The sequence below is a fragment of the Macrotis lagotis genome, chromosome 1 (assembly GCF_037893015.1).
Source record: "Macrotis lagotis isolate mMagLag1 chromosome 1, bilby.v1.9.chrom.fasta, whole genome shotgun sequence".
Classification (NCBI taxonomy): domain Eukaryota; kingdom Metazoa; phylum Chordata; class Mammalia; order Peramelemorphia; family Peramelidae; genus Macrotis; species Macrotis lagotis.
The window spans coordinates 871,672,034-871,697,044 of NC_133658.1; the positions used below are offsets into that span (position 1 = coordinate 871,672,034).

Below are 25,011 nucleotides of genomic sequence, written 5' to 3' on the forward strand. Positions count from 1 at the left end.
GCGCTTTAATGCAAAGCATTTTGCATACTTTATAGCATTTGAACTTCACAACAACCCTGTGAAATTAACAACAAAACTTTATTTAAAAATGAAAACAAAAAATGAAAACACCTCTCAGGTCATATAAAAACAAGTAGCAGGTTGGATTTGACCCATGGGTCCTAGTTTACCAACTCCAAACTATATTCTTTTGTCTATATGTCTACTTCTATGGGTCTATGTCTATGTCTATATCTATGATTTTGTCTGGCTATGTCTGTATGACAGGGGAGGGCAAGAATAGACTTTTTTTTTGGTAAGGCAATTGGGTTAAGTGACTTACCCAAAGTCATACAGCTAATTATCAAGTAGTGCCAATTATCAGAACTGGTGCTCTATCCACTGTACCACCTACCCATCCCAAGAATAGATATTTTTAATATCTAAGTTATATTTCAGGGATGTTACAGTCCTTGAATATCAAAGATGGTATTTGAAAGCCAGCACAGTATGACAAAAAGAATGTTGGCCTCACTGTCATGAGATCAGGGTTTGAGTCCCAGCTCTGACACTTACTAATCGACTGAGAGTGGGCAATTTACTCTGAAATTCAGTTTCATCAACCATAAAAATGGGAATGAGTGGACAGCATGTATATGAAGGGCCAGCCCTGGGCTCAGGAAAACCTAGATATAAGATCTTTCCTTAATACGTATTAGCTTGTGTTATTAAAGTGCTCCTGGGCAAGTCAGTTCATCTAGAGAACTCTTCAAGAGCTGAATTAATAGATAAATTACTGTCCTATGTCAGTGGATTTCCACAAAGGAAAAGAGAGATACCTTCTTCCTTGTGTGGTACCCAAGAGGAAAGGGCTAGAGAAGAGCATCACAGAGACCAGAGAATGGAATAAATAATGGAATAATCATTTATTTACCACCTGCTCTGTTCTAGGACTGAATAACTGCCTAATAATAGAATTATCATCTCATCTGATGTTGATGACAACCTTTGGAGCTAGGTTCTGATAAAGCTTTATTTTGAAATGAAGAAAACTGAGGCAAATGACTTGTTCAGAATTACCTGGTTAACAAGTACCTCAAGTTTAGTACTGAATTTGGATTTGAATCCAACTCCAAGCCCCAGCCACTTTCATGTACTTCATTTATAAATAAGGGAACTAAGCTTAGGGAGGGAATTGACTTGGCCCAAATTACAGAGTCAGTGGGGAAAAAAATGAAGATTCAAACCCAGTCTTCTGGCTTCCAGCCCATTTACTTTTTCCCCCGCATTGCACCCTATAAATAGAAATTGGACTGAAGGTCAGTGGCGAATCAATCTGGGATATTTAAGCACCTTTTCCATGCTGGGCACCGTGATCAGGAGGGGGGCAGGGAAACAAGGACAAGTGTGGTCTAGAAAGACCCTGCCCTCAAGGAACTTATATCCTATTAGAGGAAGTGGGTCCCAAGATTTCTCTCTCATCCGTAAGCATAAAGCTGCTCCTTAAGTCACAGGTAAATAACCACAACATAGCCTCTGTGACAAGGATAAGGAACAGGGCAGACCCAAGCAAGCAGACCTTCAAGTTCAGCTGGCAATGTGGACCAAGAATCCGAGGGACCTAATGATCACCTAATCTAACCTGAGTTAACCAGCCCTGTGGAAGTGCCTAATGCTTTCTACCGAGACAAATGGCTGTAGCTCAAAATGGAAATCCAAGCTAGTGGAAATGTGCTTGAGCTTAATGCCTACAAGACAGGATGTTCTGTGAAGTTTATAATTAGAAAGGCACTCAGAATAGGCTCAAGCATATGGAATAATGATGGGCAAACCTAGGCACAAAAATCCTGAACAGGGTAAGCAGAAAGTTTTCTGTCCAACCCTCCATATCTCCCTCCTTGCCACCTCCTCAAGAAAGAAATTCGTTACCCTGCCACCACTCTTGTTCAGACCTCATTATTTCTCACTGGACTCTTTTAGTGGCATCCTAGTGGGTCTCCCTACCTCAGGTCTCTCCCTCCTATTCCAACCTCTACATAGCTGCCAAAGGGATATTTCTAAGACCCAGATCTGATTGGATCACTCTTCTACTCAGAAATTTTCAATGACTCTATTTCCATCAACATAAGATACAAAGTCTCTAGACATTTGACATGAAAAGTTCTTGGCAATCGGCTTTTGTAGGCATTTCAGTTGAATGAGTTGTTCTCTGAACTCGATATTCCACTGATTATGACCTTTCCATGCCTGGAAAATAGTCCTTCACTTTTGTCTCAATTCAAGAGTCAGTTCAGAGATCATTTCCTCTGTTCTTCCAAGTTATTAGGGCTCTCCCTTCTATGATTGCCTTGCCAGGGGTGAGGCGAGGTTTTCAAGTCTGTGTGTAAAGTGAAAATTGGATAGAGTCCTATCTTCTTTTTTTTTTCTTTTTTCTTTTTTTTAAGGTTTTTTTTGCAAGGCAAATGGGGTTAAGTGGCTTGCCCAAGGCCACACAGCTAGGTAATTATTGAGTGTCTGAGGTCGGATTTGAACCCAGGTACTCCTGACTCCAAGGCCAGTGCTCTATCCACTGCTCCACCTAGCCGCCCCTAGTCCTATCTTCTTTCAGAAGTAACCTGGTATCACCCATAAATCATGTGCTCTGAAGACCCCCCCAACTCCATTGTTACACCTCCTTCTGCCTCAGTATAACTGCAACCTTACTTCAAGGGACCAGGGGTAAGGAGGGCAGGAGATAGGGATTGTTTTGGCAATATAGAGGCAAACTCAGAGTACCAGTTGTAGGGTGAGGACACCTTGTTTACCTTAGTTGCACTGATTCAACCCTTACAGTTGATTCTTCCTTATTCCAAAGATTGAAATCTGACTTACTAGCATCTCTTACCTATATCATTACAACATGCCAGTGACTGTTCACCTTGGAGATCTTGAATATGGTGTGGAGTATGGAAGAAAGGAGGGATGGCATGTAGAGGGAAGTAGGACTGAGGAGGTAGTGCCAGCCCTAGGTAGGGTGAAACTCTTCCTATTAAAGAGAAGTCATATATATGTATACACACACACACACACATATAAATATATGGTCTCTTTCCCTCCCTCCCTCATTTCATTTTGAAGACCCTTCATCTCTCTTTCCCTCTTCCTTCTTTTCCTCCTTTCCTCTCTCTCTCTAACTCCTGTGTTGTCCTCTTTTCCTCTCCTCCCTGTTTCTTCTCCTCCTCTTAATTCATCTCCTCCATTTCCTCATCCTGTATCCTTTCCCTCCTCTTCTCCCTCTACCTCTCCTTCTTTTCCTGCTGCCTCCGCCCTTTCTCCTTTGCTTCCTCCTGCTTCTCCCCCCCTCTTCTCTTTCCTTGCCTCCTACCTCCCCCCACCAAGGTTAAATTCTCTTAAGCTAAATGTACACATGATGTGACTCCATCGTATGTACACCGAAATCTGCTTTCAACAATCTCTAGGGTTCCATGCTGTCTGAGACTCTGGACTCCCAGTGGACATTTAAAATTTTGTGCTTATGTCTCAAAACCACTTATCTTAAAGCCCTCCTCCCATCCAAAGGGCGTCCTCTAACTGAAGGGAGTCCCTTTTCCATTCATGCAACATCGTGGCTCAGCATTCTCTCTGTAGTCACGTCCCTGGCTTGTGCCTAGCAAATTCCAGACTGCCCTGTAGGAAAATCTCACCAGACTGAGTGGAAACAGTTACATGGTTATCGTTATAAGTGTTTTATTCTTCTAGCAAGAGACAGGCTTCCTGGGGACAGAGATTATTGAATTTCTCTTTGTGTGTCCAGTGCTTAGCATAATTCCTTAATTGGTTGGTGTGATCCTCTTTAATACTGAAGGACTAGTAGGAATAACAGGAGTGGGAGGAGGAGGAGGAGGAGGAGGAGGTCATAGTAGCAGTAGTTGTAGTAGTAGTAGTGGCAGTGGTAGTGGTAGTGATAGTAATAATAGAGGTAGTAGTAGTGGTGGTGGTGGTGGTGGTAGTAGCAGCAGTAGTAGTAATAGAAGTAGTAGTAATAGTAGTAGTAGCAGTAGTAATAGAGTAGTAGTAGTGAGAGGTGGTAGTAGCAGCAGTAGTAGTAATAGTAGAAGTAGTAGTAATAGTAGTAGTAGTGTGTAATAGAGTAGTAGTAGTGAGAGGTGGTAGTAGCAGCAGTAGTAGTAATAGTAGAAGTAGTAGTAATAGTAGTAGTAGTGTGTAATAGAGTAGTAGTAGTGAGAGGTGGTGGTAGTAGCAGTAGTAGTAATAGTAGAAGTAGTAGTAATAGTAGTAGTAGCAGTAGTAGTAGAGTAGTAGTAGTGAGAGGTGGTAGTAGTAGCAGTAGTAGTAATAGTAGAAGTAGTAGTAATAGTAGTAGTAGCAGTAGTAATAGAGTAGTAGTAGTGAGAGGTGGTAGTAGTAGCAGTAGCAGCAGCAGCAGCAGCAGCAGTAGAGTAGTCCTAGTAGCAGTAGTAGATGTAGTGGAAGTATTCAAAGTGGTTACTGAATTGACAATAGGAAGATTTTAGTGCTGGAAGGAACCTCAAAGGCCACCATATACCAACCCTCTCATTTTACATAAGAGGAAAGTAAGACTGAAAGAGGTCTAGGACTTGCCCAGGGTCACTAAGTTACTAGGGGCACGTACTTAGGTACACACTTGATAAAGAGCAGGGGCAAGATTTGAATTCTGGTCTTCTTGATTCCAAATCCTGCTTTTTATCCATATTGTCATCTAGTTGCCTTGAACTGGAGCCGACTGTGAGAGCTGGTGAAAGAGGTTAAAGTGGGAGTTGGAAAGGCTAGGGACTGAGGCATAGAAGGCCTGAGCAGGGACTGCTTTGGACTCAGACTACAAAGTAGAGGGTCTTTCCATGGCATTACAATAACCTTAATAATTTTATCTTTAAGAATATACCATCTCTGGGGTGGCTAGGCGGCGCAGTGGATAGAGCACCGGCCCTGGAGTCAGGAGGACCTGGGTTCAAATGTGGTCTCAGACACTTAATAATTACCTAGCTGTGTGGCCTTGGGCAAGCCACTTAACCCCATTTGCCTTGCAAAATCCTAAAAAATATATATATACCATCTTAAACAAAGTAAAGACTGATAGATTGCTTTCCATGGGGGTGGGGTAGGGGGAGGGAAGTAAGATTGGGGGGAAAATTGTAAAACTCAAATAATATCTTTAATAAAAAAGAAAAGAATATACCATCTTAAGGATACAAAAGCAGAAGGAAGGTATGGAGGAGATGAAAATTCTTTGTTCTTGGGGCTGATGTATGGGGTTTTTTTTCAGTACAAGAATGCACAAATAACAAAGACCAGGTCAAGATAACAAGAGAATCAACTGAGGCACCTGCTGATAGTTTTGAAAGGACCACCAGGATAATGGATGCTCTCCTCCTCTTCCCCTTCCTCCTCCCCCCTCAAGTGGAAACCTGGACTAATCCAAGAAGACAGTAATTCACTGTAAACAAAGCAGGGCATGTGGGTCTGATCTTTGAGTCATTTGAGGAGAGGTCAGGAAGGAGGTGGGGGTAGCACAACTCAGGCGAGTATGGTATGATTTGTGAATTTTTAGCTGCTGTATCCAGAGGGGAATTTAGACTAGGGCTATGTTTATGTAGTACATTTGTTCTCCATAGTTTTTAGCTGGAGCTTTGCTGGCTTGATCAGAATGTTTGGATAATTCTAGGCTTTCTTAATATTATTTCGTGACTCCAGTGACTATGATGGAAGAGAATGTCTGGGAACAAGCTCCTGGTGTAATTAGCAGGCTCCCCAAATGGCAACTGTGCTCGATGAAGGCTATACTTTCTAGGGCCAACCTGACCACTTTGCATATGGAAACTTTGAACAAGATCACAGCTTGTTCATCACATCCATGATCTTAAATTAAGAAGGCAAGGCAAAGCAAGAAGTGCATTTTACATGCTTCCACATTTCTATGTTCACTGTACTAAATATTGAATGTACAAATAAAAGAAAAAAGAAAGTCAGTCTTTCTGACTTTAATTTCTGACCTCAGTTAAATAGCCTACAATCTAATAGGGGAAGGACATAAAAGGGAGTTGGAAAAAGGAGAGAGGATGGTACCTGACACAGAAGCACAGTGCTGAAGACTGAAGTCAGAGAAAAAATGAATGTTCACTGGTCTTGGTCCCTCTCCAAAACAGAGGCTCTAGAAGGAACTCAGCAATGGAAGAACAAGGCCAGCATAGCAGAGGGAAGTTCCAGAGTGAGAAGTGACTTTGGTTATTTGAGAGCCCTCTTTCTATAAATATGTTCAGCTGTTCTTGAGATTTGGCCTGCCATCTCTTCAAACTAAGGTTGGTTGGTTGTTTTCCTTTGTGCTTGAAGATTAAAATGACACTCCAACCTTGGAGTCAGACTATGGTTGATCAGGCCAAAATGACCTCAGAAGGCTCTGCCATAGGTTAGGTATAACTAGGCCATAGAGACATTTGAAATGGAGAGATTTCTAAAATTACTCATTTCATGTTTCTTTCATGTTTCAGTCATATAGCTGATCTTCCTTTCATTGTCAAACTTCATGACAGACTAGAAAGACCAGTGGATTTAGAGCCAGGGGACCTGGGTTCAAATTCTATCTTTTAAAATAATATCTGGCATATAGTTAATGTTTAAAAAATGTTTATCAATTGATCTCTATCACTTAGTACCCTTGTGACTTTATTACCTAACCCTTCTCAACCTCTCTCTTTCCTTATCTGTATGTAACATGAAGGGGTTAGACTACATGGTCACTAAATTTTCTCTCAAATCTAAATTGATGATCCTAAAAGTCTAAGAATCAGTCTTCCACTTACCCATTCAAGATCAAAGAATTTAAGATCTGAGAGACCACCTTATCCCCCGTATCTAAGAATAATACAAAATCCCCAATAAGTAAATGTCTATCCTCTGCCTGATAGTGTTCAATGAATGAAAACCCATTACTTCTTCAAGTGGTACATTACACCTTGGAACAGACCCGACTATTAGGCACTTTATTATCCTTAAAAACCTATCTTTTTGAATCTCCAAAACATTGCTCTTAGTTTGTCCCCAGAGAACTAGTCTGGAAAATAGGTGGCAAGCACTGGATCTGTAATCAGGAAGACCTGAGTTCAAATTTGGACTTGGACATTTTACTAACTGCTTGACCTATGACGAGTCACTACATCTCTCCTTGCTTCAGGTTCCTTAACTGCAAATTGGGAATAACAATGGTTATTACCAAGATCAAATGAAATATTTGTCAAATATTTTGCAGATCTCAAAACACTTTAGAAATACTTGTTGTTTGTTTGTTGTTATAGTATATTGTAGCTTTATACTTTTTTTTTAGAGCAGATCTTCAAATGCTTGAAGAAAGCTATCATATTTTTTAATGTTTCCTCTAGACTTTGTCTCCCCATTTTCTTCAACCAGTTCTCCTATGGCGCATTTATCAGTTATTTCACTAAATGGTTCACCCTCTTCTGGAAGGGCTCTGGCTCATTCTTATCTCTCCAAAACTCTAGTCATTCATTTCTTTTTTTTTTTTTGCAAGGCAAATGGAGTTAAGTGATGTGCCCAATGGGGGGGGGGGCTAGGTGGCGCAGTAGATACAGCATCTACCCTGGAGTCAGGAGGACCTGAGTTCAAATCTGGCCTCAGACCCTCAATAATTACCTAGCTGTGTGGTCTTGGGGCAAGCCACTTAACCCCATTGTCTTGCAAAAAAAATACCTTAAAAAAAGTGGCTTGCCCAAGGCCACACAGCTAGGTAAATTATTAAGGGTCTGAGGTCAGATTTGAACTCAAGTCCTCCTGACTCCAGGGCCAGTGCTCTATCCATTACACCACCTAGCCACCCCTAGTCATCCATTTCTAAATGCCTATTGGACAGCTTCACATGAATGTCCCATCAAAATCTTAAACTCAATGTATAAAAAAGCAACTCATCATGTACTCCAGCCCCGCATCCTTTGTTCCCTTAAACTGGTTTCTCTTTCAAATTCCCCTTTGTTGGTAGAAAACCTCCCTATTCTTGTGCCTCAGGTTCACAGCCTCACTGATTCTTCTTTTTTGCCTCCCCTGATCCAAGTACTTGATGAACTCAGTTGGTTCTGCACCCATAGCATCTTTACATCCATTCCTTTATTTCCATTTACATGAACATTTTAGTTCAACACTCCATCACCTCTTTCCTTGCCTATTTTAATAACCACCTAGCATTGAGTCTTTCCCCCTTTCAAATCCCCCCTCCACAAAGCTGCCAGAATAATCTTAAATCATGAGTCTAATCATAGGTTTGGGCTATGTCTGACTCAGAAGAGTCTGGTGGTCCAGTTTCAGCATTAAAGTGAAATGAAACATTCTAGACTATCTAAGGGTGTTTAATATTTAAGAAAAGGAAGCTTACTTAAAAATAGAATGAAAAGAATAGTTTAGCATCTCTCTGTCTCTCACTGTTAATAGTAAAACAAATCATAGAAACAATACATATGAAAATATATACTAGACAATACAGGCTGAAGGAACTCTCTCATTGGGAATAAGGGCACTTAGCTCAACCAAAAAAGAGTCTTAGGTCTGCAAAGGCTCTAGTGTAGCAATCTGGAAATAGGAACATGATCAAAATTCTACATGCTGACTTCTTTTTTTTTTAGGTTTTTGCAAGGCTAATGGGGTTAAGTGGCTTGCCCAAGGCCACACAGCTAGGTAATTATTAAGTGTTTGAGACTCGATTTGAACCCAGGTACTCCTGACTCCAGGGCCAGTGCTCTATCCACTGCACCACCTAGCTGCCCCTATGCTGACTTCTTTAAGTAGTTTTTTTTTCTCCCTTCAAAATCTTGAAGTGTTGGCATTGTTCCTCTCTTCTTGCTTGAAGCCAGAAAAAGCCCCTAAATTGAAGAGACTGAATCTTTGGATCTCTCCTACTCTTGCCACCTCTGTCCTGCCCTTCATGCAGGTTCAGGTCATTGATATCCCACTAAAGAGGAGAGAACCCCTTACCAATGAAGTTTGGAGCCCAAGTTACACTTTCAAATTGAGTATAAAAAAGAATATTCAGCAAAGATACAATTGGTTGAAATAGAAGGCACCATGCCGCACCCCATCTCCATTTAGAAAACTTTCAGGTTAGAAGTCTATGTTGACTTGCATGAAAGTGGAAACTCTCTTAAATCTGGCGGGTACTGGCTCCTCATAGTGGACAATTCATTCCAGAGACAGAAAGAGTCATAGAGATCCTATCACTTGTCTCCTGGACTAATCTAATTTTTTTTTTTTTTTAGGTTTTTGCAAGGTAATGGGGTTAAGTGGCTTGCCCAAAGCCACACAGCTAGGTAATTATTAAGTGTCTGAGGTCGGATTTGAACTCAGGTACTCCTGATTCCAGGGTTGGTGCTCTATCCACTGCTCCAGCTAGCTGTGCCCCTAATCTAATCTTTTTAAAAATTTTTAAAAAATTTTAAGCAATGGGGATAAGTGACTTATCCAAGGTCACAGAGCTAGGCAATTATCAATTGTCTGATTCTGGATTTGAACTCAGATCCTCTTGACTCCAGGACTGGTGCTCTATCCACTGCACCACCTAGCTGCCCTGACTAATCTAATCTTGAACATTTGTCCTGCATTTTAAAGAAAAACCAGCCCAGCTTTCATGACAGAAACATTGATAGATGTTGTTTCTACCATACCAGTCTGTTCCACTGCACAGGAATTCTAAGTGGCTCTCCCTTTAGACTAAAATATTAAACTTCTTAGCCTAGCATTCAAGACCCTCCCCAATCTGGTTCCAGTCCAATTTTCCAGCTTTATCTCCCATTTCTCTACATTCACATACTCAGAGGGCATAGATCCTGTCTTTTGGGGAGTTCTTTTCAGCTTCCCATTAAGAGCAAAACTCACAAGAGATGAAATTGAATACTTATATGTTAGAGTCATTCCTGGAAAGATATCCAATTCATGGATGATTTGATAGACAGATGATGTTGAAGATAGCTATCATGCTCTCTCTAAATCTTTTCTTTGGGTTAAGCATCCATAGATTCTTCAACCAGTTCTCCATGGCACATTCTTCAGTTCTTTCATTAAATTGTTCACTTTCTTCTGTGGATGCTCTGGCTTACTTTTCATTTTTTTTCCAAAATGTGGCACCTAGAACTGAGCATAACACTCAATACTCTGAGGTAAGACTTCCTCATCTATCACTACTGTTCATCATTCAGCCTAGAGTAGAATTTCTTTTGTTTTTGAAAAAGGGCACACCAGGAATTCACACTGAGCTTGCAACCACTAAAACAGCCAAATCATTTTCAAAAGAATTGTTATCTTGCCAAGCCAGAGGAAGAGCTAGGAGGGAGAAGGGGAGATTAGAATGAGTGATAGTTGCCTCTGACTGATTTACCAAATGGAAAAACATTGCTCCCTGCCTGAAAGATAGTTCTTTCCTTGATCTCCTCTCAGTTGGAAGTGGTGTTTGATGGTAAGTATGATAGTAATCACTTTTCTCACATTCTTTGTAGGACATAAGGTATATTGGAGATAGAAAAAGTTAGAAAGAGGGGATAGCAGTGAATTGATTAGGAACAAATTATTGAACATGCTATGGAAAATAGAATGCTGTTTCACAGCTCTTTTGCAGCTGGAGCCAGGGAAATAGCACCATTTCACCTGGGATGCATATCTGGTGACAAACCTAGCCAGTCTACTCCCTGGGGACTGAATGCCTCAACCTCTTGGTTTGGTGACCAAAGGACTGTGTGCTGAGAAACTTGTGATTATAAATGTCACTCCAAGATGTAGCAAACTTGCCACCCAGATAATAGACGACCTTCCATAACCCCAACCAAATTAGTCAACCTAAAGGAATCTTGCCATGGACCTAGGGTACCTATTAGTCTAGAGTCCTGAAGGCCATACACAGTTCTAGGGAGAGGTAAAGGTTTTTCAGAAATGTTTTCTTTGTTTGATACCTTGGTGTCAATCATATTTTAGGTCCATCAAAAGAATGGTAGAGAGATGTAGTTGAGTGGGTGAGGTGACGGTTGAATGAATTCATGTTGGGGAGAAAAGAGGAAATTAATACAAGTCCATCTGTTTGCAGTATGAAATTCACTAATATCTGGTTTTCTTGCAACAAAAATGAATTATGGGTCCTCCAACCTTATAACTAAGCTGGGGTCCAACTCTTGGGGGTTTGGATAGGCTCTGCTGGTTATCATGCTAAAAGGAAATAGTAATCTCCTCATCTAGAGGGAAGAGAGATGCATGTGAGGATTTTACTTTTTGAATTTCTTTTAAAATTCTCACAAAATATATATTTAGACAATTCTATGTTGAAGTTTTTAATATTCCCTTTCTTTTGAATAGTACCTTATTCACGGCATTTGTAGTAAACCTTTATTACAATATCCTTTGAAAACATTTCCATAAATATAAAATGTATTTTTTCTCTAAGTTCAAAGGCTTAGCCTCAATTATCAGAATGTTTCCACCAAATAATGGGCAAAATTCTGGGCCCCCTGAAAGATGCTATTAAAAAATCTTCCTGTGATGCTATTTTCAGACCAGTAGCCATTAATAATTGGGCATTCTTCAGCCAGATTCGAATAAAGAAGATGGCTATGATTACCCATATTTCATAGATGAAGAATCTGGAATACTGAAACATTAAGCATTTTGAGTTTGACTGTAAAGTTTAAAAAAAGAATTGTACTAAGGGCTGGTTTGCTATTTTAGCTATTATTAATCTAGTTTTTTAAATTTAATTTCCTTCAATTAATGAAAATCTTCTCTACCACCCACCTCCTCTTACTGTTGGATAAATAAAAATACCCTTTTAATAAATATGCATAGTTAAAGAAAACAAAGTCCTGCATTGGCCCTATACAGAAAAATATTTATCTCAGTCTGCATGCTGAGTCAATCACCTATCTCTTAGGGAATGAGTAACAGTCTTCATTGTCATTTCTTTGGTATCACTGTTGGTCATTTTGCTGTACAGAATGAAGTTTTTCAAAGTAACTTGCCTTTACATGATGGTTGTTATAGGATAAATTGTTGTTCTGGTTCTCCTCATTTTATGCTACATCAGTTCATAAAAGTCTTCTCAGGTTTTTCTGAAACCACCTCCTTTCTCATATGGATTCTATCAACCATTCACATGCAATAATTTTTTCAGTTAATCCCTAAAAGATGAATACCCTCTTGGTTTCTAAGCCTTTCTAGCACAAAAGAGCTGTTCCAAGTATTTTTGTACACAGGGGTCCTTTTCCTCTTTCTTTGATCTCCTTTGGGTATAAACCTAGATGTGCATCTTTGGATCAATACATATACACAATTTAGAAACTTGGGAGGGCATGGTTCCAAAACAAAGCTGTTTCTTGACTGGAAGATTATCTTCTACTTTACCTGAAAAGAGTTCATAGATTGGAGTCTGTTTGCTGATTTAAGAAGATATTACAGGGGCAGCTAGGTGGCGTAGTGGATAAAAGCCCCAGCCCTGGAGTCAGGAGTACCTGGGTTCAAATCCGACCTCAGACATTTAATAATTACCTAGCTCTGTGGCCTTGGGCAAACCACTTAACCCCATTTGCCTTACAAAAACCTAAAAAAAAAGATATTATAGTACTATATATAATTTAATACTATTATAATATATTTGCATATAATTGACTTCCTTTGTGAGCCTTTGTATTTTTTCCCTGTCTTTGTATTTCATGTATTTAGACATTCTTCTGAGAAGATATCCATAGGCTTCACCAGACTGCAAAGGGGGCCAGGACATTGATAAGGTTTAAAGACCCAGGAATAGGGAGTTGCAATATATAAATAGATCATAGTATATCTTGGGAGGGGGAAGAGATAGAGAGGTGAAAAAGAGAGGGATGTATATGTATGTGTGTGTGTGTGTGTGTGTGTGTGTGTGTGTGTGTGTGTGTGTGTGAGAGAGAGAGAGAGAGAGAGAGAGAGAGAGAGAGAGAGTGAAAGAGAGAGCTGATGTTTCTTGTGTACAAAAATCCTTTATTGGGGTGGCTAGGTGGCGTAGTGGATAAAGCACCGGCCCTGGAGTCAGGAGTACCTGGGTTCAAATCCAGTCTCAGACACTTAATAATTAGCTAGCTGTGTGGCCTTGGGCAAGACACTTAACCCGTTTGCCTTGCTAAAAAAAAAAAAAATCCTTTATTACTACGTTTAGTAAAAGCTGTCATAGTAGATAGGGATCTAGCCTTGAAGCAAGGACTATGTGAGTTCAAGGCTTGCCTCTGACACATACTGGTTGTGGAAGTCTGAGAAAATTTCTTAACCCCCAATTCCCCCAAACTAATCTCCAACACTATAAAGTTGCAGAGAAGGGACTGACCTGCCTTGGTGGAAGGAATCTCCTTATCTGAGTGTTCACTGTAAACAATGTAGTCCTCCAAATACTTGGTGCCTTCCCCAGGAGGCTGCCAGCAATTTATCTTGTCTTATTCTGTTGTACATAGTACTATGGTGACTCCCCCAATAGACTATAAGCTTGAGAACAGGGACTATATTTTTACCTTTCTTTGTACCTCCAGTCCTTAGCACAGTGTGTAGCACATAGTAGGCACCTAATAAATGCTTGACTTGTTCTTACTTGATTATTTTTATTCCTTTGGAATTGTTATGGGAGGGAGAGTATTTTGCTGACCAAGTGTTAAGCACTGGGTATGGGCTGGGGTAAACAAGGCTAGAGCAGAGGCTGGTTGAAGCCCCTCTTTGATTTTGCATCGTCTACCCCAAGGACAGCTAAGTGGTGCAGTAGTACCATAGTACTAGCCCGGGAGTCGGAAAGATCTGAGTTCAAATGTGATCTCAGACATTTACACTTACTAGTTGTGTGACCCCTGGGCAAGTCATTTAGTCCCAATTGTCTCTCCAAAAAAAGAACATATAATATCCCAAGTATATAATATCAAGGAAACAGGAAAAGAAATGACACTTGGAAAAGTTAGGTAGTACTTGGTTCCTGGGGGCTGATACATGAAATTAGCCAGATGCTACAGGAAGAAAATGGATAAAAGAAAACCATTATGCAGAACCAGCAGAGGATAGGTCAAGATAACCAGAGGGCAAATCAAGTTAGTGATAGGTCAGCATTGTTATTAGGATCATGGAGGGTATTCTTCCCCTCAAGCTTGGCTTTGGACAGGACCAGTGCAAAATATTGCAAATTGTTAATATACAACAACCCAGAAAGGACATACAGCTCTGACATTTGCCACTTAAATGTCAGGTCTTTATGTCCTTTCTTGGTCATTATATAACATTTTGGGTTGTTTGAGTGATATTGGGGGAGGAATCCCATCCTCTGGCTTTGGCTTGGGTATAAGTGAGATAGTACTCATCAAATTTGAGGTGCAGCAACCAGACGTGAAGTTGGACTCAAGTAATGAATACTCAGTGACTTTGGCCCCCATAGATTCAACTAAAATCATCAGAAGGTTGGCCACCAAAGGGTGATTATTTCAACTCCAGCTATGCAGAGTTAATATAGAAACTTCTTTTATATTACTTCATGAGCCCATCCACAATAGAAGGGAAACAGCTTGGCTGTCAGCAAGATACCTGATTGGGATCTGTGATCAATGAAGTCTACAGTTTCTAAAGAGCGTCTGAGAACAGCAGAAACTAAAGAAAATAAAATGTCAGAGCTGAGCCATAAAAAAGAAACTTGGAGATTATCCAGGCCAAAGGTTCTTAAGCTGGTGTTCATGAACTGATTTTTGTTGTTTCTTAAAAATAATTTTGTGATTTGGCATTTCAATATAATTGGTTTCCTTTGTAATGGTATGTATTTTATTTCGTACATTTAAAAACATTCTTCTGAGAAGGGCTTCAGAGGCTTCATCAGAGTGTCCCAGGAGAGTCCAGGATACAAACAAGTTTAAGAACATTTGTTTCAGGCCAACATTATGATTTGACAGAAAAGGAAAGTGAAGCCTGGAGAGGCTAAATAATTACTGTAAGGTCACGTAGGATGTTAGAAGCAGAGCTGAGAATAGAACACAGATCTCTTGACTCCCAGACTGGTGTTCTTTCTTCTATTACCATGTAGCAGATTCAAGGCACTTAGAGGTTTCATAGGTTGAACAGGAGATTGAGAAGCAACCAGCACTTTGGGCCTAGTTAGCCCTGGGGTTGATTCATATCAATATTGCTCTGGGGATGGCACTATTGGACAAGATACTTGAAAAGGCTCTCGATTGGACAATTTCATCTTCAGGGTTCACTGGGACTTCTGCAGGTCATCTGGTCCAAATGATCTAGGCAGTAGTTCATGGACTGTCTTGACTTCATATGTACCATCTGCTTTTGTCATGTAGACATGCCAATATTTTCCAAACTAAAGAAGACAGAAAAGGATCAAAAGGCTTTTAGACAAATGATATCTGATTCTTGGGATTACTTCTCATCAAAAGGATGGATAATATTAGAGGGACAGAGTAAAGTGTACAATCACATTGTAGAGAGTACAACTCGCACTGAGCTGACATGGTGGGGGGGTCCAAGAGAGGGATCCTAGAAGGATTGTAAAGAGTCTCATTACATACAAACTCACTGAGCTGACATTGGTGGGGAGGGGGTTCCAAGCAGAGGGATAGAGTCTATAATCATATACATATTTAACTTCTCACTGAGTTGACATGGGAGGGGGGTTCCAAAAGAGGGAACCTAGAGGGATAGTAACATACTCACTGAGTTGACATGGGGCCGGGGTGGGGGTGGGGGGTTTCCAAGCAAAGGGATCCTAGAATGTCGAATATAGGATGTTTCTCATTGAGTTGATGGGGGGTGGGGAGGGCATTCCAAGCAAGGGTACATATCTCACCTCTGACACTAATTGTGTGATCTCAGACTATGTTTCAGTTTCTCCACCTATAAAATGAACTATTTGGATGCAATGGCCTCTATGATCATATGACTTAGGGGGTCAGCAGACAGATACCCCACAACTCCAACCTAATGCCCTTCATCAACTTCCTACTTCTTTACAGCAGGTCAGCACATGGACAGAAAACAAAGAATACCTAACTCCTAACTTTCCTCTGACAGAATGAATTAGCTAAGTTCCTTTTTTCTTTGTATGACAGAAAGAAATAATTGCCTTCCCCCACCCCCAATCCTTCCTAGTTAAATGCTAATTCTGACTGGTGGAATGGTGGTACAAGTCACTCAGGGCGTGGTTTAGAGGAAAGAGTTTAGGATTTGAAATAAAATCCTGGTTCTTCTACTTACTAACTATATATTCTTTGAGATCAGCTTTTTGGGTTTCAGTTTCCTTAGCTGTGAAATGAGGGGTCTGGACTAGATGGTCTTAAAGATTCTTTCTGGCTTTGAATCTATGATCCTATGACCAGCATCTCTCAGTTTGATGGTTCTATTAGGCCTTCCAGCTTACCAAAATAGCAGGTCATCGATTCATTGCTAGAGGAATGTGGGAAGCTGTGATCCCAGAAACAGTTACTGAGAATATAAAAATGTAGGGAGGTTCCGGTATGTATGTAACGTCAGAGCAATACTCTTCAATATCCCAATCATTCACAGCTGGAGTGACAACCTCAGAATGGGGAGGGGATTCCAGGGTCATCTAATCCAACCCATTTCATGGATGATCCATATCTGATCAAGATTCCCTTTGACCACACCCATGAAGTGGTCACTGAACCTCTCTAATGCTCCCTGTGTCTCACATTCTCATCAATAAACTAGATAAAGTTAAGATGATGAGTTTGTTGAATTTGTGAAATGTAAAATGCTAGGTGGCACAGTGGATAGAGCACCAGCCCTAGAGTCAGGAGGACCTGAGCTCAAATTTGGCCTCAGACACTTAAAAATTGCCTACCTTGGGCAAGCCACTCTTAACCCCATTGCCTTAAATAAATAAATTTAATAAAAAGAATTTGTAAGATGCCATAAAGCTAGTAGTTAACTAATAAAGCTGGTTGATAAAGCTTATATCTTAAAAAAAATTATTGGGGTAGCTAGATGGTGTGGTTGATAGAGCCCTCATGTCAGGAGTCCCTTCTTTCAAATCTAACCTCACTTACTAGCTATGTGACCTTGGGCATGTCACTTAACCCTAATTACCTCATCATAAAAAAGTTCTTGATAGATTTTGTTATTTTTAGTTGTATCCAACATTCTATGATCTCATTTGAGGTTTTCTTGGCAAGAATATGGTTTGCCATTTCCTTCCAGTTCATTTTACAGATGAACTGATGAAGCTGAAGAACAGGATGAAATTTCTTGCCCACAGGATCACACAACTTATAAGAGACTGAGGGCAGATTTGAATTCGGAAAGACTCCTTTTCTCCAGATTTGGTACTCTCTGCATTATGGCATCACCTAGCTGCCTCATTTGGCAGACTAGGCTGAATCTAAGAGGATGAAATATAAGAGAATTAACATTATGCTATTAACTAATTATAATTGTGATTCATGTTTTTTCCTTGTATTTTGTTAAGTTTTTGCAAGCAATGGGGGGGGGGGGTGAAGTGACTTTCCCAGGATCACACAGCTAGGTATGTAAAATGTAAAATTAAGTGTCAGAGGCTGAATTTGAACTCAAGTTCTGATTCCAGGGCTGGTGCTCTATCCACTGCACCACCTAGCTGCCCTTGTATTTTTTATAAAGGTCCAACTCCTGTTAAGGTCACTCTCTAAAGAGGCATGACTTATTGACCAGGTTCATCAAAAAATGTGCTCAATTTTGGGTGGGACCCTACCCAATCAGGAGATATCATTTCCATTGAGAATATAAACAAAATCTTTTCTGGAATTCTTGTCTTTGGTACCTTCCATTAGAGTTTAGAGTGGGTCAGCTCATGAGAGGTCTGAATGGAGCTGCATTCCCTGCCCAGATTGCTTAGATGATCAAGCCATGTTTTCAGCAGGAGAAGCTGAAGGAAGACTTTTAGTCCATATCCTCTAAATGTCCACCAATCAAAGCTGATTTTTCACTTGTCAGCAAAATTTCCTTTCAGAAGGCACTTCAGTCTCTCTTGGGGTTTTGGTCTATGGAGAGAAACCACTTACAATACATTTATTAATTGTTGGCTAGCCTAAATAATATATTGATTTTACTAATTACCAGAAACTCTGTCTCTTAGGATTTTAATTTGTGTCAAACTCAATAAAAATAAAGGCAAAATGTTTTGCAAATCTTCGTATACTAAATAAATGACCAGTCTTATTCATGTTACTAGCATTGTGTCGATATTTCTCTATGCTTCCAAATACTACTTGGCCCTACCCACTCCCAAATCTAGCAGATGAGGAAGCCATAAGAAGCTCCTATCTTCCATACTGGAATTTCTTTAGGAAGTCATTGTGAATTTGTAAGTTCCATGAGCCAATTAAGCCCTGCCCCCTCTGGGAAATGCTGATTTTTCTTTGTTTTGACTGAACTGATCTCATGTCAGCTGTGCTGATGTACAGATGTCAGCTGTTCTGATCTCAGTGTTCAGATCCATTCAAATTTGAGAACAACATTTGAAAGGCAAAGGGAAGCCATTATACTCAGATGCTAGAATGAAAACATAGGATATCTGAGCTGAAAGGAGCATCAGAACACAGAATGTTAATGACAAAAGGGACCTTAGAACATAGATTGTCAGGACTGGAAGTGACCCTAAAGCTCGATCATAAAAAAAATGAAGTCCTTTCTCGTTTGTTTGGTTTTTCTTCTCCTAAACTACCTGCTAGCATCTCTTTGGCGCAGGTGTTTACATACCTCCTGTGGACTAACAGAAGGGGCAGATCCATTTCCAATCTGCAGGAAGCCTTTCATACATTGTGCTGTCCAAATCACGGAATTACTGACGGGCCAAATCTGTCACCTGGGCTTTTATGGATCACTTTCAGGAAAGGAATTTTTCCACTTTGCAGGCTATGCCCTAAGGGCCAATGCCAAACACTGCCAGAGCCAAGATTGAGATGTCAAATCCCTGGCTTAGGATTCGCTTTGCTTTTTATTGGAATTTTTTTTCCAGTGTGGTTATTTTTTTTTTTCCTGAAGCTTATTCATCTGAACCATTCTCCTATGCCAACAACTAATGGATTTGGAAAGCACAGAGAGTAACTGGTCAAAATAACAGGGGTGTGCATTGGGAACTTGGAGGGCTCATTGTGCCTCCTTATGTGACCTCAGGCTCATGACATTGCTATGCCTCAGTTTCTCCCTCTTTAAAAGGGATAGTCCAAATTGTTTTCTTTTGTTTTTAATAGCAAAAACATATTTATGTTTCACAGAATGAGAAAATGGATTCTGTTCATTTTTATCTTATTTGCACATGTTGAAGGTTGTCATAGAATCTGAATGCTTTAGAACAAAAGGCACTGAGACCAAACCGAACCTGAAAACAGAGCTGCAAATTGGGAGGAAGCATGAGTAGGCACTGGAGGGGTCAGTTTGGGGGTCCTTGTCTTCCATATAAGCTTCTAGACGACTGTCCTCATACCTCACAATCCACTGTCAGCCTAACCTCTTGCTTGACCCCATTCCAGGGTCCCCTTGCCATAGTGACCCTTTCCTGGGACCCTTCTCAGCTTCCCAGCTTCCCTCTTCACAGCTGGGAAGGGAAAGGTTAATCTGTGATATGATTGCAACTTCGATAGATTTGTTCTCTGAGCCTTACTGATGCCATCTCCTCCTCTTTCTCCAATTGTTTCTGTAAAAGAATTCCTAGGTATGGCTCAGTCGAAGATAACATTCCTGACAAGTGAGCACTTTATCCCTTTTTCAAGATCTCAGGGATGGGTGTCTCAGGACATACCCATTTCATTTACACACAACTCTGATTATGAAGAATTTTTTCCCTTCATATCTTAGAACTTTTATTTATTGTTTCCTGTTCTTTCTTCTGCGAAAAGCATACTTCTTCCTATTGATCATAGGTTACAAGTTTGAAAATAGGATTGTGTTAAAAGACAATGCTAAAAGAATTGTGATGGAAAATGCCAGCCACATCCAGGGAAAAAATTTTGTAGTGTGAATACGAAGTTTTTTTAAAAATTTGTTTTATGTTTTTTCTTGTGGTTTCTTCCCCTTTTGTTCTGCTTCTTCTTTCACAATATGACTAATATAAAAAGTGTTAAACATGATTAACTATGTGCAATCTATTTCAGATTGCTTGCTGTTATGGATGGAGAAGGGAAAGGAGGAAGGCAGAAAAAGGTGGAATTCAAAAATCTTGCTAAAAATGAATGTTGAATGGGGCAGCTAGGTGGCGCAGTGGATAGAGCACCGGCCCTGGAGTCAGCAGTACCTGGGTTCAAATCTGACCTCAGACATTTAATAATTACCCTTTAAATAAGGTTAGCATTAAAAAGAGAAGGTTCTGGAGCACACAGATCCCTATTTCCTTTTACTTTATTTTGTCTCAATTATATGTAAAAATAGTTTTCAACATTCATTTTTTTAAAAGATTTTTCAAGGCGATGGGATTAAGTGACTTGCCCAAGGCCACACAGCTAGGTAATTAATTATTAAGTGTCTGAGGTCAGATTTGAATTCAGGTACTCCTGACTCCAGGGCCGGTGCTCTATCCACTGCACCACCTAGCTGCCCCCACAAATCGTTCTTACTATACTCTCTTGGTAAATACTCCTTTCTAAAGGTTCATTGAAGTCTAACTGATATCAAAGAGAAGGAAACTATATAATAAGTATTTATAAGTTTTTATATATAAAACCATATATTTAAATATAGTTATGAACTATAAATATTTATGTTAAGTTTTTAATAATATTTTTATTATAAGTTTAATCTCTCATGTTTATCCCAGAGCCCTGAGAATAGTCATCAACTGACTCTCTTGGAGCCCCAAACCATAAATGTGAGTTGGGGAAGTAAACTCCAAAAGGGGTGCTATATACAGATGAGACTGAGACTAAGATGACTTGCCCATATGAACAATAGTATTGGAACATGATTTTGATACTCTGATTCCATTATTTTTTGTAGCCTGATACCATGCTACCCTCCAATAGTTCATATATGACAACTGAGCATTATTTCCCTATGTTCCTTCCTCCTGTTGCTCATAGATGAGAGTATTTTTCATTTATTTTTTGCCATAAACTGGATTTGGAGAAAGGTATAAACTCAAATCTTCTGACATTTAAAACTTGTGTGACTGAGGCACATAAACTTTCTGAGTCTTAAGTTTTCTTGTCTGCAAAATGGGGATAATCATGCCTATAGTCTCAGATAAGCAAATTCTTAGCCAATTCTATGGAAGGTACTATTCGAAGTTCTAGGTATATAAAGATGAACCAGAAAATAGCACTGCCCTGAGAGCTTACATTCTATTGGGAGGGATACAAAATTCAAATTAGATAAATACTAGACAATTTCAAGAGAGAAAGGGGATGCTATCAATGAGGAAGATCAGGAAAGGTTCCTCATTGGAGCTGGCACCTGAGCAGATCTTTGAATAGAGCTAAAGTTTCTTAGAAGAGAAGTAAGGAAGGGTTGCTCTGCAAGCATTGGGGACAGGCTGTACAATGAAAGAAATGAAGGTAGGAGACAGAATACCACATTGGGGAACAGCAAATGTAGGGCGCGTGTGGAACGTCTGGGAAGGCTGGGTGGTGCCAGATGGTGCCAGGCTTTAATCAAAGAATCATCTGTTGTTATTATAATTATTCCCTTCCTACGCCTTGCTCTCAGCTCTGGCTTACTAGGCTGCTGCTATCGAAGTAAGAAAGTTGGCAAGTTTGTCATGGAACCAATGACCCTGAGTCTGTAAAGAAGAATGGAGACTCTAGGAATGGAAGTTCCTTGAGGGCAGGGACCACTGGATTTTGTCTTTGTATCTCTAGTATTTACAACAGAACGTAATACGTAGAACCTCAAAAATATTTGCTGAATTGAATCAAACTTGTCAAATTGAAAGGCAGAGAGGAGCTAATGTTCATAGAGTCTGGAAGAGTCAAAACTAGAAGGAACTCACCTCTCTCATTACTTGTCTACAGGCTCCACAAGGTGAGATAAAATCATTCTTCAAGTTACTGGGAAAGCAAAGCACAGAATTAATTAATTAACTGGCAATTAACCCACTAATGGGTTCAATTAAACTAAACTGGCTTAGGTGTTGTTACCCACACATCATTCTGTCTTTTAACTTTTATGCCTTGTATAGGGGTCCTCAAAGCTTAGAAGGTTCTCCTTTCTTTGACATTCTCCTCTTCTCCCCCTGAACTTCCATTGGAGTGACACTCAAGTGTCATCTTCTCCACAAGATCTTTCCTGATTGTCCCAGGAAGTACTACTTGCTCCCTTTGAAAATAATTTTTTTTTTGAGGCAGCGGGATGACACAAAAGCTAGAGTTCTAGACCTTGAGTCAGGAAGACCTGGGTTCAAATTTAGAATCAGATACTAGCTTTTTGATCCTGGTCAGGTCACTTTACCTGTTTTTTCTCATCTGTAAAATGGAGATAATAATGATGCCTACTGCCCAGGATTATTGTGAGGATTAAATGAGATAATATTGGTATATCACCTGGTTACAATGCATAGCACATCATATAAAAATATTAGCTATTTTATTCTTTGGATCTGCTTATTTATGGACATGTCTCTCCCTTTTTCCCATTGGAATATAAGGAAATAGCAGAAATGATTTCCTTTTGGGGGGAGAGAGAATTCCTAGCAGCAAGAATAATGTCTTTTTTTTTTTTAAGAATCGTGTCTTGGGTGGTTAGTTGGTGCAGTGGATAAAACACCGGCCTTGGGAGTCAGGAGTACCTGGGTTCAAATCCGGTCTCAGACACTTAATAATTACCTAGCTGTGTGGCCTTGGGCAAGTCACTTAACCCTGTTTGCCTTGCTAAAAAACCCCCCCAGAAAACAACCTAAAAAGAATGGTGTTATATATAGTAGGTACTTAATTGAGAAATGCTTACTTTTTTAAATGATCAGACAAAAGTTGTTCAGTTAAATATGATCCCAAGAAAAAAAAATAAGGGGAAATCTTTAAATACAGAAAGGAATATATTCTCTTCAGACTACTGCACTATCAATGGAGAAGAGAAAATGCATGGGAAACACAGCAGTCAGGGAACACAAGTAAAAGAGTTGCTTTTAGTTGAATCAAATAAACAAATAGCTGGGCTTCCATCAACTCACAGGAGATACAAACATTTTTATTTAGGTTTTTTTTTTTTTTGCAAGCAATTGGGTTAAAGTGGCTTGCCCAAGGCCACAGAGCTAGGTAATTATTAAGTGTCTGAGGCCGGATTTGAACTCAGGTACTCCTGACTCCTGGGCTGTGCTGTATCCACTGCACCACCTAGGCACAGGAGGTCCAAACATTAAATGAGACGGTCCTTGCTTTCACAGAGTTTATAATTTAACCATAGAATTATAGATTTAGAGTAGGAAGGGATCTTAGAAGTCATTTAATCCAAGCTCCTCATTTTACAGATGAGGAATTTGGGGCTCAGAGAGGTTAAATGACTTGTTCCAAGTCAAAAAGGGAAGATGTTGCAGGGCCAAGTTTTGAATGCAAGCCCTGTAGCTCCAAAATTTGGAGGATTTCCATTCTACTAAACTACCTGCCTTTTATCAGAGAGATTAGATATGGACACAAATAACTAATATTACAAAATGATGTTGATACATATAAGCCTATATAATACATATTTAAAATGCTGAGAAGTCAGAATTACAGCCTCTCTGAGCTCAGACCCTACTGAACAGAAACTCTCCTTTATAGCTTCATCAACAAGTGTTCAGAGAAAGCCCTGCTGGAAGGTCCTGGTTAGGAGGACCCTCCTGGCTATTTATTTATTTAGGAAATGCATCCTGATGTCAAGCTTAAAACTTGTCTCTTTGTAACTTTTAACCAAGTACTCCTAGGGAGAGATCATATCTAGTTGAAGTTCAGAGAAAAGGTTTCTTGGGGTGGGGTGGAGGGGAGAGTGGCTTCAAGGGGAGATGGACCTTGAAGGGGAGGAAGGATGGCAAGAGATCCAGAAGATGAGATTATAGGACACAACCCAGTTTGCCATGAGTCCCATACTCTTTTCTAAGAAAATAAGTCACTCCACTTAGACAATTCATGAATCACAAGTAAGTGATGCAGATGGTAAGCAAACCTAAGCTTGGTGTCAGGAAAACTTCCTGTCAGGGCTGTCCATAAGTGGAATAAGACACTTAGGTGGTACTGAATTGTCCCTTGCTGGAGATTAGCAAGCAAAGACTGGATGACCACTTGTCAAGTATCTTTTGAAAGATAGTATGGAATATTAATTATACATCTGGACTCAAAACTGAGTTTTTTTTTAGGTTTTTGCAAGGCAAATGGGGTTAAGTGGCTTGCCCAAGGCCACACAGCTAGGTCATTATTAAGCGTCTGAAGTCACATTTGAACTCAGGTACTCCTGACTCCAGGGCCAGTGCTCTATTTACTGTGCCACCTAGCTGCCCCGACAAACTTGAGTTCTAATCCCACATCCTTCACTTACTATCTTTGTGGCCTTGGGCCAGTCATTTAACCTCTCTGAGCTTCAGTTTTCTCATCTATAATAGGAGGGCAATGATAAGTATAATATCCATCCCAAAGAGTTAATGTATGTTTCCAGTGAACATCCAGTGAAGTATTTTGAGAATCTCAAATCTCATATTTGAGAATCCCTAGTGAGGGGAAAATTTTGAAGCTGCTGATAAAATTCAATGGCCTCTGATGTTCTTCTAATTTATTTTCACATTCTATGAACCTGCATATCTAATTTCTAATAATGATATGAATGAAACAAGGTCTCTACTCATATGGCAACCACCCGAGTTCACAACCTGATCACTTCTTGTCTGAACTATTAAAATAGCCTCCTAATGGTCCTTCCTGCCTCAAGTCTCTCCCCTCACATAGCCTTTAAGTGATTTTCCTTATGTACATCACTGTACTCCACTACTCAATAAACTCCAGTGGCCCCCAGTACCTTCAGGATAAACTATAAACTTCTTTGTCTTTTAAAGTCTTTTATAACACAGCACTTTTCTGTTTTCCAGTC

General features: G+C 39.9%; 1 protein-coding gene across 1 annotated transcript in view; it reads right to left on the minus strand.

Annotated features, from left to right (window-relative positions):
* Positions 1-12,866: 12,866 nt before the first annotated feature.
* The window catches only part of CDA (cytidine deaminase), a 34,608-nt gene continuing 22,463 nt past the window's right edge, over positions 12,867-25,011 (minus strand). The window contains exons 3-4 of the mRNA XM_074218236.1: positions 21,950-22,007; positions 12,867-15,334 (exon numbers count right to left, since the gene is read on the minus strand). Of these exons, the coding sequence (XP_074074337.1) occupies positions 15,218-15,334; positions 21,950-22,007 (175 nt within the window). The 3' untranslated portion in view covers positions 12,867-15,217. The remainder of the gene's footprint in view (positions 15,335-21,949; positions 22,008-25,011) is intronic.